Source organism: Procambarus clarkii, unplaced genomic scaffold (genome assembly GCF_040958095.1).
Source record: "Procambarus clarkii isolate CNS0578487 unplaced genomic scaffold, FALCON_Pclarkii_2.0 HiC_scaffold_107, whole genome shotgun sequence".
NCBI lineage: Eukaryota > Metazoa > Arthropoda > Malacostraca > Decapoda > Cambaridae > Procambarus > Procambarus clarkii.
This window is the reverse complement of record NW_027189140.1, coordinates 605,179-619,327: the sequence shown is the minus strand read 5'-3', so window position 1 is coordinate 619,327 and position 14,149 is coordinate 605,179. Positions and strand designations below refer to the sequence as shown.

At 49.4% G+C, this 14,149-nt stretch overlaps 1 protein-coding gene across 1 annotated transcript in view; it reads left to right on the top strand.

The window, feature by feature from the left end:
* LOC138360313 (origin recognition complex subunit 3-like) overlaps positions 1-14,149 on the top strand; it is a 174,876-nt gene that overhangs the window by 81,320 nt on the left and 79,407 nt on the right. Inside the window, exon 7 of the mRNA XM_069320232.1 lies at positions 432-595. Coding sequence (XP_069176333.1) covers positions 432-479 — 48 coding nt within the window. The 3' untranslated portion in view covers positions 480-595. The remainder of the gene's footprint in view (positions 1-431; positions 596-14,149) is intronic.

Below are 14,149 nucleotides of genomic sequence, written 5' to 3'. Positions count from 1 at the left end.
TGCTCCTCGTGCCTCTCTGAGAGGGCCAGGTTCTGGCTCGTGGTGCCATTAGGCAAGAATTCCTAGCACCTTGACTGATGCCAGAAAGTTATACATATCCATTCAGTCTGGATAGCTCCGTGGAGCCTCCGGGACTCGCCCAGAAAATGGCGTTTCATTACATTCAACGCTGGTTTTTTAGATTCTGTCTGTTTGGCAGATATTCATACATATTTATGCATTTTTTCAGTGATATTGCTTGTTTATTCCACCCAAATTTCAGAGAGACTGGAGCATCCCAGCCCTCTTCCCTCCCACAACGACGACCTTATATATTAGCTGCAAGTGGCTCGTTCTCTTGTCTACTGAAAGCCACATTTTTAAATGAGACGTCATGTATCGTGTGCCTCACTTAAAGACTGATTTTCACGTTTACATTTTCTCCTCCACAGAATGGCTACACAAAGATGAAGAATTATCAGTGTTATATGACGAATTAGCTGTAATTTTAGGACGCTTGAATAGTTTGGACCAGCTGGACCAAGTAATTGATAACTCGCCATCTGAGGAACTGCCCCTCAACATCCAATCATCTGACAGATTTCAGTTAAAAGAGGTTAGTCTCAGAATAGTGTAGAGTGGCTTGTGTTTTGTGACAAGGTTTTCAGTTGCCAGTTGCTGGTCTTAATTTGTATCAATAGGAATGTCTTGTGATCAGGTCTTAAATGTTGTGCATTTTGTGTAAAAACTAGTGACCCAGTTAATATACTCAAGATAGGTCAATGGCTTATCACATCAGAGCCAGAACCTTGAGGCACCACTTTGCAGTGTCGGGTTTAAATTCAGGGAGCCAAGCTCAAGCCAAAAGGAAGACCTCTGAAGTGTTAACTTCTTTGGTCCACACTTCAAAGCCTTGGGAAGTTTTGGAGCCCCAAAACACTCCATTATTGGAACATTCCACTATGCTTCCTGATGGTGAACAATAACCACCCACGAATTTATTATATTTTATTTCTAAATCTGACTTTATTTTTGTCTGTTTCCATTAGGCAATGCTTGTTGTCCTAAATATTCTAGTGCCTATTTGTTGTATTTCTTCATTTTCATATTGTTTTCTGTGGGGAGCCCCTACGGCTCCCTGGAGCTTATCGGGCTAATGTGTGTTATGTTAGACCGGGACATTAGCTAAGGAGTTCAGACCTACCAGGGACCAGCGCCAGAACCTGGCCCCTTCAGAGAGGTTTCAGGGAGCAATGGCCCTGGAAAACCCCATATGGTTGGGGGTTTTCCTTATCTGCCATCGACCGGGGTTAGGCACCCAGAAAGGTAGGCGTAACAAAACAAACCCCACATGGTAAGAAACTACAACAAAAACCGAACAGAGAGGTAGAAAACTCCCTACAATCCCAAGGAAACAAGCAAACAAGCAAACATCACACTTTACTGCCGCGCCGATCGTCCGCGCAGCCCTCCCCACCCCGGGAGGGGGAGGGGGGGAGCCCCGGACCTACCGCGCCGGCTGCCAAGCTCTAGTTCGTTCGCTAATGTCAACCGGGATTGACGCTTCTCTGGCCTCAGTTTCCTAGGCGGTGTTTGCCTTGTGTGGCGTTCACTGCCGTGTGTTGTGGTGTGCGGTGGCCAGGAGTACTTCATCAGTGCCGGGGCTGCATGTGCTTAGTGGCTGACTTCCCTAAGCGCCCTGTGAGTACTGCCCTTGCGTTACAGGGTTATCTTCCCTGGGGCGTTCGGGAACCATTCCCGTAGAGGTTCTTGCTGCTCGGCATTTGCCTCGCCCTTGGGGCCAGCTGGGGCTTGGGGCCCTTGTTTGGCCCTGGGTAGGGATTGGTATTGTGCTGGTTAGGGTGTCAAGGTGTTGCGCAGCCTGCCACCTAAGCGGCGGCCGGTTTCTGTTGCCTCTGGAGACGGTGTACTTTTGCGGGGTTTTTCTTTTGTTTTTCATTTTCTTGCCTGGTGGGGGTCTGCCTAAGGTGGTTATAGTTCCACTGGTAGTGTTTGGCGGCCCTCTGCTAGGCCCCCGTGCTTGTACACGTCTCAGGGGTTTTCAGTGCTATAATCTACCCTCTTGTTATGTTTGGGTTTCTTAACCGGTTAGCAACACCTTGCCCGGGCTTCCCGTAGTTGTTACCCTACGGGCCCTGGAAACCCCTGTCTGGGCTCGGGGGACCATTGAATGTGTCTTCCGGGTTCCAACCCGTCTTGAACGGGATCGTTGGTTGCTGTTCCCTTGTCTCCGGGTGACAGTCGCCACTTTTACCTCCGTCATGCTGCCTGTTGGGTCACTGACACCTTGACCCAGAGTCTTGCGAGTGATTCTCTGCTTGTTCTCCAGTACTCTCCTGATGTTATTACTGTTCAGAGTACAGGCGGCATCCGTGTTGCAAGCTAAGTTAGGTTGCTGCAACATGCTAGGTTGGTTTCCCACTCGAATGCCCGTGGCCGCCCCGTTTGGTTAGGTGCTGCTCGCCCCTTTCTCTCCAGTGTTCCCGGCTCCGGACCGTCTGCGGGTTTCGGGGTCGGGGCGGGGTTCAGTTGCGGCAGAGACTCGGGCGGTTTTCGGGGGATGCCCCGTTCGGGTTGGGGACGGAGGTTTGAGCCTGTGCCTCCTGCCAAGGCTTCTGGGTCTTACCAGCGGCCCTTTCTTGTTGCCTTTCCCATGGGCTCTTGCTTTTCTTTCAGGGCGGAGGGCTTGGAGGACGGCTCTGCCCCGGGGCCTCTGTTGTTGGTTCCCGGGGCTGTGGGGGTTGCCTGCTAGCAGTTCTGGGGCGGTTTTGCCCCTTCAGGGGTTTTTCTGCTGTTGGGCGTCGTTTTTCGCCCTTCCAGTCTGCTAGCTTCCCACATTTGCTGGCGCGTTTTTGTGTATTAAGCGTCAGTCACAGCCCCTGCTGGCGGCCATTTTCGTCTGCCGGTTTCACGGCATGGCCGCCAGGGCGGCGTTGCGGTTTGTTTACATGCGTCTGGGTGTGCGAGCGAGCGTCACTGGTGAGTTTTCAAAAAAATTGCAGGGTTTTTGTTCTCCTGTTGTCGTTTCTTTGTTTTTCTGGTGTTTTCTTGCCGTTGCCTGTTCCTCTGGGAACGTTTGGGTGTTGACTTTGGGTCTGAGCCTCTGGGTTTAGGCTCAGTGCCCCTGGCTGGTATGCTTGCTCCCACACCTTGCCCCTCGGTTTTCGGTCTGTTGGGACCGTTTTCCCAGGGCGTTCTGCTGGGGTCTGTGCTTTGCCTTTTAGTGGTGTTCTCCGCCGGCAAATGTGGTGGTTTGGGCTCCCCCTGGTTCGATTCTGGGTTCCTTTGGGTTCCTTGGTTTCGTTCTGGAGGTTTCTTCCTCTTGGGCCCCCTTTTGTGGGTTCAGGGGACTTTGTTTCCTCGTGTGACCCGGTTCTGCCTTTTGGGGTTCCGGGGTCTTCCTGGCTTGCAGACTGAGCTTTTTGGGTCTTGGCACATGTTGTGGTTGTGCTGGGACTTTGTGGTTTTGCTGTCGAGGTGGGCCTTTTGATGCAGTTTTGTGCCTTCTTTGCCTGGCCGGCGTAGTGCTCTTTGCCACTAGTCGGCGGCTTGTGCTTTTACAATATATGTCCTCACCTAGTTGTGCTTGTGGGGGTTGAGCTCTGGCTCCTTGGTCCTGCCTCTCAACCGTCCGTCAACAGGTGTATCGGTTCCTGTGCCTCTTGGGCTCTGTCATGTCTACATGTGACATTGTATGGGGGTCAGCCTCGTTACTTGTGTGAGGAGTCGCCACATTACTTCTTAGTGCTTTCCCGTTCCCATTCTGACACTCAAAAAAAAAAAAAAAAAAAAAAAAAAAAACTAATTCTATCTGTGGCTCTTTTGGGTACTCAGTTTCCACCTGTGTCCCCTAGTGCGTGTGCCCCTTGTGTTACATAGCCTGTCCTTCTCAACCCTGTCGATTCCCTTGGGTATCTTGTATGTGGTGATCAGGTCTCCCCTCACTTCCTCTTCCAGTGAAGTGTGGTTTCATTCCCGTAGTCTCTCCTCATGACTTCGGTAGTGTACTTTTTCTTTCTGAAGGGGTTCTGTTCCCTTCTCTGTTGACTGGGCGCTGGGGGAGCAGCTTGCTCTGTTGCCTCTCGCTTGGTCCCGCTGTTGGTGGGCGCTTTGGGTTGTCTTCCGGCCTCTGCTGGCGTCGGAGGACGGCTTCTCCCCCTTGGGGGGGGGGGTTCAGAGCTGGCGGGGTGGGCTTCTTCCCTGCGCTTCGTCATTTCCTCTTCGTGGGTGCGTGGGGCGTGGTCGATCCGCCCCATCCTTCTGGGCTTCCCGTCTGCTCTTTGCAGTCATGAGCTTTTCCCGTCTGCTCTTTGCAGTCATGAGCTTTTCCAGTCTGCAGTTCTTCTGGACTACTTCCGTCTGCGCTCTGGATCCTCTGCCCTGCTCGGAGGACTGTTGTCTCCTGTTCGGATTCTGTTAGGGCCAGGTGCATGGATGGTGGACCTGGACCTCCAGGTCACTTCTTGGCACGTTCCTCTCCAGTTTTCTGGGGCTAGCACGGTTGGTAATTACCTATGTGTACTTACCTAAGTGTAGTTACAGGATGAGAGCTACTCTCGTGGTGTCCCGTCTTCCCAGCACTCCTTGTCATATAATGCTTTGATTATAATTGTCATATTGTCATATAATGATTGTCATATGTCATAATATGTCTTCATATGATTGTCATACAATGCTTTGGTGGTGGGGCTTCAGGTTTGCTGTTTTTATTGCATTCCCTATTTTGTGAAGGGCACTTTGTATACTCTTTGCATCTTTACCGGATCTTAGTGCCCTGTCTGCGTCTGAGATTCGGTGTCTGGCCTACCTCGACGACTGGCTGGAGTGGGCTCCCAGTCAGTCCGCTTGTCTGCTCGTCAGGGGATGGTTCTTTCCAGATCGCTGGGTTTGGTTTCCTGGTGATCTGGAGGTTTTACCTTCTGTTTCCGTCCCGGGTTCGGACCTGGGCCTTGTTTCAGGCTCTTGGGCCCCTCATTGTCTTCCCTCCAGAAGTGTTACTGTGGCTGTGGTCCCGCCTTTGGCTGTTCAGGAGGGGGTCCCGGGTTGCTCAGCGGTTGCTTGGGCGGTTGTGCGGGAGTTTGCACTTCGGCGTGCTTGTCTGCCCGCGGAGTCGGGTTTGGCTCCGGCGTCGGTTGGTTCCTACGGAGTCTCCTCTTCCGCCTCCTGCATTCCTTGGGTTCCTCTGGGGATCTGGTGTTGGTGCTGCGTCACCAGCTTCCTCTTTGGGGTTTTCGGGGTTCCGTGCCTTGGCGGCTCCCCGAGCCTTCGCTCGATGTGTTCACGGACGGGTCGTCTCTCGGCTGGGGCTTTGTGACCAGTGCTCACCAGGTCGGCCGAGGTTGATGGAGTCTGTCTGTCCGTCGGGCTCACAGCCCGGTTCAGGTGTTCATGGCTGTCTGGTTTACGCTTCGGAGGGTTTGGGTCACTAGGTACTCTACCATTCAGCTCTGTTTGGACTGTTCTCTGGTGGTTCTTGCCGGAACCACAGGGGGTTTGGTTAACCGTGTGGTTCGTGTCCGGGATGTGTCCTGCGTCCTGGTGGACAGCTGTCTCGGTTCATTCCTCTTCGTGGGTTGGCCAGTCGTCGCCGGTTCGTTTTGTTGGCTCTGTTGGGCTTATGGACTCCTGGCCATGGACGTCTTCGGGTCGGCGTGGTCTAAGCGTCGCCCGTTTTGTGGCGCCCTTCCCACCTGCGAGGACTTCACGGTGGAGGCTTTCGGCAGGCCTGGTCGAGGTGGGGGGTACCTGTACCTCTTCTCCCGGTCCAGCTGTTGCTTCGGGTTCTGGCTCAGTTGCAGCCCATTCCCACGAGAACAGTCCTTATGGTTCCACTGTGGCCGGCCCGGCCTTCTTTTCAGACGCTGCTTGATAGGTGTCCGTACCTGGGGCGTTTTTCCTGAGGCTTCGCCTCTTTCAGCAGGCCGAATCGGTCCTGTCCGTGACTGGTTCGGCCTTCTCTTTGGCTCTTCGCGTCTGGTATTTTGACGCAGGTATCGCCATCTCTATGGTGTTCAGGTGGCTTTGTTGACGGTGTCCCACCTGCGAGCTTCGTCTTGGAGACTGTATGACGTTTATTACGTCTTCTCGCGTTTTGTTTCCCCTCCGGCCTGCTCATGAGTCGCCTGAGCCATCCTGGTCCTTGTTCAGGGTGCCTTCTTCTCTTCCCCTCAGTTTGTGGTAGCCCCTTCGGTTTCAGTTTCCTCCTCTTTGGTACTGGTGGTAGCTTTATTGGTGTGCAGCCTTTCTCTGTCCTGGCGACGGTCGAGACGGCTGCTTTCCGGAGGGGTTCTTGGGGTATTGGTACTTGTTTGGTTTGGCCGGGGGGTGCGTCCTGTGTTGTCCAGTTGTTCTTTTTGCTGTTGCCGGCGTACCGTGCCTGAGGATGCGCTGTGGTTGATCCGGTTCCTTCGTTCCCTGTTTTCAGGGCTCGGGTCTCCCGGGTCGTCCGCAGTGTTTTCCTTCTTACTGCGGTCTGTCTTTGCGCCCGTGCTGTTCAGACGTTTGCAGCAATTGCTGCTGTGTTGGTGACGTCTCGGGCTCATTTCGGGCGCAGGGAATTGTGGGTCGCACAGGTTTTTGGCCGCCCATCCATATGTGCGTCTGTTCTTGGGCGTTCTTGTTGCCTTGGGTCGCAGGTTTGCGACCGGTTGTCTTGGCTTTGCGTTGCAGAGTTTGTGGCGGCCGCCTCCCGGGTTAGCCCTTTCTTTTCCTTCTCTTTGGGTATGAAGCTCCAGGGAGCCGTAGGGGCTCCCCACAGAAAACCAGCGTTGAATGTAATGAAACGCCATTTTCTGGGTGAGCCCCGGAGGCTCCCTGGAAACCCTCCCTCCCACCGGTCGGCGGTTTTTTCGCGTTGGTTGAAGCTTAGCTTCCGAACTGGAGCTTGGCAGCCGGCGCGGTAGGTCCGGGGCTCCCCCCCTCCCCCTCCCGGGGTGGGGAGGGCTGCGCGGACGATCGGCGCGGCAGTAAAGTGTGATGTTTGCTTGTTTGCTTGTTTCCTTGGGATTGTAGGGAGTTTTCTACCTCTCTGTTCGGTTTTTGTTGTAGTTTCTTACCATGTGGGGTTTGTTTTGTTACGCCTACCTTTCTGGGTGCCTAACCCCGGTCGATGGCAGATAAGGAAAACCCCCAACCATATGGGGTTTTCCAGGGCCATTGCTCCCTGAAACCTCTCTGAAGGGGCCAGGTTCTGGCGCTGGTCCCTGGTAGGTCTGAACTCCTTAGCTAATGTCCCGGTCTAACATAACACACATTAGCCCAATAAGCTCCAGGGAGCCTCCGGGGCTCACCCAGAAAATGGCGTTTCATTACATTCAACGCTGGTTTTTTGTAAACTGTAAATATGTAAGCCTTTGAGTATTGTAATGCATATTTAATTATTTATTAACTACTGCACTGTGCTGGCCGACAATACTCTCGGCTGGCGGCGCGCAGGCTGAGAAAATACGATTTTAAGATATCATACAAATCAAAACCCGTGCGCGGCAGGTTGGGTACGAAATGGACTCCTGGGACCTCCTGTGTGAGGCAGCCATCTTGAAAAAATCCGAGAATGCCCTAGGGCTGCTAGTTGGCTCAGTTCTGAGTGAGCAACCATGAGTGGTGCACGCGCCTCTGGCTCCTATTTCCTTGTCAGACCCGGTGTTGAAAGATCATTCTCTGTTGGTGAAATTCAGACCTTAATGTTTGAAGAACATAAGGATCATGATATTGATGAAGCTAAGCACAATAAGGGCCTAACACAAGGGTCGGATACAAGTGATGTAGTACCGATGCGGACGATACAGCGAGCGTATCCAGTAGTGGCTGAGCGCCACCCTTGCTCATGTGAGTCATCTCCAATTTTTATAGATAATATTATAGATGAATCGTTTCCTGGGTTCAATGATGATGCTTCTGATACAAGGAGCATAGATGAACAGAGTTAGCAGCTTCCACGGTGATGTTTCTTGTCAGTGGTGGTGGTAGCAATACATGGAGCACGGGTGAATTTGCAAGGGAGGACTGTGATAATTTTGTAACACACAAACCACAATTTGATGATTCTGATGTTGGTGTTGCACCCACTTTCCCATATACTGTACTGGGGAAGATAAGAGTGTTACCAGGACAGATATGAGATACCAGGACAGAGTTTTGTCATTGAGCATTTCCTAGATCTTTTCAAGACTACCTTACACTTCACAAGCTTGGCTACATACCACCTACGGGAACCAAAGCCAAGGGTGTACGTGAGTGCATTGTTTGCAAGCACATAGAACAAAGAAACGGGAAGCGAAAATCTGTGTACCTGGTGCATCGAGTGCAAAGTTGCTCTGTGTACCATGGACTGCTTCTTTGATTATCATTCACTTCCGAAGTACTGAGTGTGTAGTACAGTGTGTGAAAGTGCACATATTCTAAATACAGGTATATTTAATTTTGAACAGGTAATATTGTGACAATGAATATTTGTTGTGGACCCGTTAGTGAGACATGTATCACAGTTCCTTGGAACATTATAAACGTTCTACTGTACCATGTATATATATTGTAAAGGACACAAATGTGCATCATATACTACAAATAAAACTAAGTATAAAGCATTGAAAATACATTGAAAAAATTATTGTAAATATATTTGTGGCAACTTGTGAGTCATAAATGGCCCATGCGACCGCCTGTGGGAGCTTCCTGCGCGAACGCACAGACCCTGATGATGTTTCATTGCATTTTCTTCATGTGCCACAGTCAAAGTAAGCTTTTTCTGGGGGAGCCCCGTCGGCTCCCAGGAGCTATCCAGGCTAAATGGATATGTATAACTTTCTGGCATCAGTCAAAGTGCTAGGAGTTCTTGCCTACCGGTGACCACGGGCCAGAACCTGTCCTCCTCAGAGAGGCACGAGGAGCAATGGCCTATAGAAACCCCCTTGTGATTGGGAGCATTCTATGTCATCGACTGGGATAGGCACCCAGAAAGGTAGGCACCCCAAAACAAACCCCTATTCTGGTGAAAATGTTGCTACCAAAAGCCAAACGAGTGGACAGAACTCCCCAAACAAAATTATCAAACTAGCATGACGTCATCACGTCGCCGCACCACCGTCTGTGCAACCCCCCCCCCTCCCCGGGAGGAGGAAGGGGGAGCCCCAGACCCTCCGCACCAGCAATCCAACTGGCAGTTCTTGGCTGATGGAATTACTGGTCGGTTGAGTGCCTCTGGCTCCAGTCTTTGTTTCAGTTCTGTGCCTTGTGGTGTGGACTGTCTCTACTGGTGAGGGTGTGAGCCAGGAGTGAGATTCCACGGTACTCGGGCTGCATGTGCCTAGGGCTATCTTCCCTAGGTGCCCTGTAAGTACTGCCCTTGGGGCTTGGGGCCACCTTCCACAAGTCACCTTGGGTTCTACCTCTGCTGTGTCCTTTACGGCTCGGTACTGGGCCGCCCTTGGAGTCGGCTGGGGTTTTGTTGCCCTGGTTTGTATCTGGGTAGGTGGTAGTTTTCGTTACTGGTAGGGGCGCGGGGTACCGTACAGCTAGTTTTCACCAATAACAGCGGCCGGCTCTGTTCCGCCTGGGTACGTTGTCCTCTTGCGAGGTTTTTCTTTTGTTTTTATTTTTGCCTGGTGGGGGGGGGGGTCTGATTTTATGGTCCCCCTTTACTGTTCTAGGTGTTTTTATTTCTATATTTTCTGTTGCTGGTACTCCCCGCTTGGCCCCCGTGAGTGGACACGTCCCAGGGGTTCTGCTTTTAGAAGTTTGTTTGGTAGACTTGGGCGCCGGTTTGCGGTACTCTGCCTAGGCTTCCCTTAGCGTGTACCCAAGGCTAAGGGCCCTGGGAAACCCCACGGGGGCTCTGTGGTCCTCTAGGTGTGTCCCTGGAGTCCCCCCTCGTGTCCTGCGAGTTTGACGGTTGCTCTGTCCCCTTGTCTCAGGGTGACACTCACAGGTTGTGCCTCCGCCATGCTGCCTGTTGGGTCTTTGTTTCTTATGACCCGGAGTCGTGCAACAGGTGTTGTCAGTACGTGCTCTCGTTCACCCAGGCCACTGGTCATGATAATCGGGTGCAGGCGGCTGCTGCGTTGCTTGCTGGGTGTAGGTTGCTGCAACGCTCTTGGTTGTTTGTGGCCCCGGATGCCCTGAGACTGCCCCGTTTTGATTGTTGGGGTCCAGACTTGGGGGTGGGGGTCGCTTTGGCTCTGGCTCCTTCCGCTCCTTGTCCTTCCCCTTCTGTTCTGCACACTGAGTGAGTGACCACAGTGTATTGATATTTGCTTATCTAGTAGAAGTAGGGATAACCTATCCAAGGATGGGATTGGAAGGAGAAAGACTAAATTACCGAAGAGGAAAATATGACGAGATGAGGAACTTCCTAATGGGAATACCATGGGAAACAGAATTCAGAGAAAAGACTGTACAGAATATGATGGATTATGTCACTCAGAAGTGTCAGGAGGCTGCAGGCAGGTTTATCCCAGTCCAAAAAGTGAAAAATGAAAAGCAACAGAAGAATCCGTGGTTCAACCAGGAATGTGCAGCAGCATAGCAATTGAGTAAAAGAACAAGGCAAAACTACAGGAACAACAGAACACCAGAGAGCAGGTAGAGATACCAGAGGGCCAGAAATGAGTACATCAGAGTGAGGAGAGAAGCAAAGAGGCAGTACGAAAAGGACGTCGCGAGTAAAGCTATGACCCAACCAAAACTGCTCCACAGCCACATCAGGAGGAAAACAGCAGTGAAGGAACAAGTGATGAAACTGAGAAAAGGGGAGATCAGATACACAGAGAATGATAAAGAGGTGTGTGAAGAACTCAACAAGAGATTCCAGGAAGTCTTCACAATTGAACAAGGAGAGGTCCCTGCACTAAATGAGGAGGCAAACTGAACAACCTTGGAGGAAATTTACCTCACCAGTGATGAGGTCAAAAGGAATCTGTTGGAGCTGAATGTGTCAAAGGCTGTTGGGCCTGACAGAATCTCACCGTGGATTCTAAAAGAAGGTGCAGAAGCACTAAGTGTGCCACTCTCTATGGTGTATAACAGGTCACTGGAAACGGGAGACCTTCCGGAAAGCTGGAAGACAGCTAATGTAGTCCCAATTTACAAAAAGGGTGACAGGCAAGAGGCACTGAACTACAGGCCAGTTTCCCTAACTTGTATACCATGCAAGGTGATGGAGAAGATCGTGAGGAAAAGGCTTTTAGAGCATCTGGAGGGAAACAGCTTTGTAACACACCACCAGCATGGGTTCAGAGATGGTAAATCATGCCTCACAGGCCTAATAGAATTCTATGACCAAGCAACACAAATTAGGCAGGAAAGAGAAAGGTGGGCAAACTGCATTTTCTTGGACTGTCAGAAAGCCTTTGACACAGTACCTCACAAAAGGCTGTTACAAAAGTTGGAGCAGCAGGCAGGAGTAAAAGGTAAGGTGCTCCAGTAGATAAGGGACTATCTAAGCAATAGGAAACAATAGGGGGGAGGCATCAGAGTGGCGAGATGTCACCAACGGGGTTCCACAGGGCTCTGTACTCGGATCCATCCTGTTTCTAGTATATGTAAACAACCTTCCAGAGGGTATAGACTCTTTCCTCTTAATGTTTGCTGACGATGCAAAAATTATAAGAAGAATCAAAACAGATGAAGATAGACAGAGACTACAGGACGACCTGGACAAACTGGAGGAATGGTCTAGAAAATGGCTGCTAAAGTTCAACTCAGGAAAGTGTAAAGCATTGAAATTAGGTGAAGGGAGCAGAAGGCTGAACACAAGGTACTATTTGGGAGGTGAAATCCTGCAAGAGTCAAATAGAGAGAAAGATCTGGGGGTCGATATCACACCGAACCTGTCCCCAGAGGCCCACATCAAAAGGATATCATCAGCGGCATATGCTAGACTGGCCAATATAAGAACTGCTTTAGAAACTTGTGTAAGGAATCGTTCAGGACCCTGTATACCACTTATGTAAAACCAATCCTGGAGTATGCAGCTTCAGCCTGGAGTCCATACCTAGGTAAACACAAGACGAAGTTAGAGAAGATTCAGAGGTATGCCACCAGACTGGTCCCGGAACTGAGAGGAATGAGTTACAAGGAAAGGGTAAGGGAGCTGAACCTCACAACCCTGGAAAACAAGAGTAAGGGGAGACATGATAACCACCTACAAAATTCTCAGGGGAATTGACAGGGTAATTACCTAAGTGTAATTACCTAAGTGTAGTTACAGGATGAGAGCTACGCTCGTGGTGTCCCGTCTTCCCAGCACTCTTTGTCATATAATGCTTTGAAACTACTGACGGTCTTGGCCTCCACCACCTTCTCACTTAACTTGTTCCAACCGTCTACCACTCTATTTGCGAAGGTGAATTTTCTTATATTTCTTCGGCACCTGTGTTTAGCTAGTTTAAATCTATGACCTCTTGTTCTTGAAATTCCAGGTCTCAGGAAGTCTTCCCTGTCGATTTTATCAATTCCTGTAACTATTTTGTATGTAGTGATCATATCACCTCTTTTTCTTCTGTCTTCTAGTTTTGGCATATTTAATGCTTCTAACCTCTCCTCGTAGCTCTTGCCCTTCAGTTCTGGGAGCCACTTAGTAGCATGTCTTTGCACCTTTTCCAGTTTGTTGATGTGCTTCTTAAGATATGGGCACCACACAACAGCTGCATATTCTAGCTTTGGCCTAACAAAAGTCATGAACAATTTCTTTAGTATATCGCCATCCATGTATTTAAATGCAATTCTGAAGTTAGAAAGCATAGCATAGGCTCCTTGCACAATATTCTTTATGTGGTCCTCAGGTGATAGTTTTCTATCTAGAACCACTCCTAGATCTCTTTCTTTATCAGAATTCTTTAAAGATTTCTCACATAATATATAGGTTGTGTGGGGTCTATGTTCTCCTATTCCACATTCCATAACATGACATTTATTAACATTAAATTCCATTTGCCAAGTGGTGCTCCATATACTTATTTTGTCCAGGTCTTCTTGAAGGGCATGACAGTCATCTAAATTTCTTATCCTTCCTATTATCTTAGCATCATCAGCAAACATGTTCATATAATTCTGTATACCAACTGGTAGATCATTTATGTACACAATAAACATCACTGGTGCAAGAACTGAACCCTGTGGTACTCCACTTGTGACATTTCTCCATTCTGATACATTGCCTCTGATTACTGCCCTCATTTTTCTATCAGTCAGAAAATTTTTCATCCATGATAGAAGCTTACCTGTCACCCCTCCAATATTTTCCAGTTTCCAGAACAACCTCTTATGTGGAACTCTGTCGAAAGCCTTTTTTAGGTCCAGATAGATGCAGTCAACCCAACCATCTCTTTCCTGTAATATCTCTGTGGCTCGATCATAGAAACTGAGTAAATTCGATACACAGGATCTTCCAGATCGAAAACCATACTGTCTGTCTGATATTATATCATTTCTCTCTAGGTGTTCTACCCATTTAGTTTTGATTAGTTTTTCCAATACTTTCACTATTACACTTGTCAATGATACAGGTCTATAATTGAGGGGGTCTTCCCTGCTGCCACTTTTGTAGATTGGAACTATGTTAGCCTGTTTCCACCCGTCTGCTACGATTCCTGTACACAGGGATGCCTGAAAGATCAGGTGAAGTGGAATGCTGAGCTCAGATGCACATTCTCTCAGAACCCATGGTGAAACGCCATCTGGGCCAGCTGCTTTGTTCTTACCGAGCTCCTTGAGCATTTTTTCCACTTCGTCTCTAGACACCTCTATGTGTTCTATGTTGTTCTCTGGAATTCTTATTGTATCTGGTTCCCTAAAGATTTCATTTTGTACAAACACACTTTGGAACTTTTCGTTTAGTGTTTCACACATTTCCTTTTCATCTTCCGTGAATCTATTTCCCATTTTCAACCTCTGAATATTATCCTTTACCTGCAATTTGTTGTTTATGAATTTATAGAATAGACCTGGTTCTGTTTTACATTTGTCCGCAATCCCTTTTTCAAAATTTCTTTCTGCCTCTCTCCTCACTGCCGTGTAGTTGTTTCTCGCATCTTTGTATCGCTGGTATGTTTGGGGGTTCGGCCTCTTCCTGTATTGATTCCATTTTTGTGTCTTTCGGTCTCTAGCCCTCTCGCAATTTCTATTGAACCAATCCTGTTTCCTAGTTCTGCAT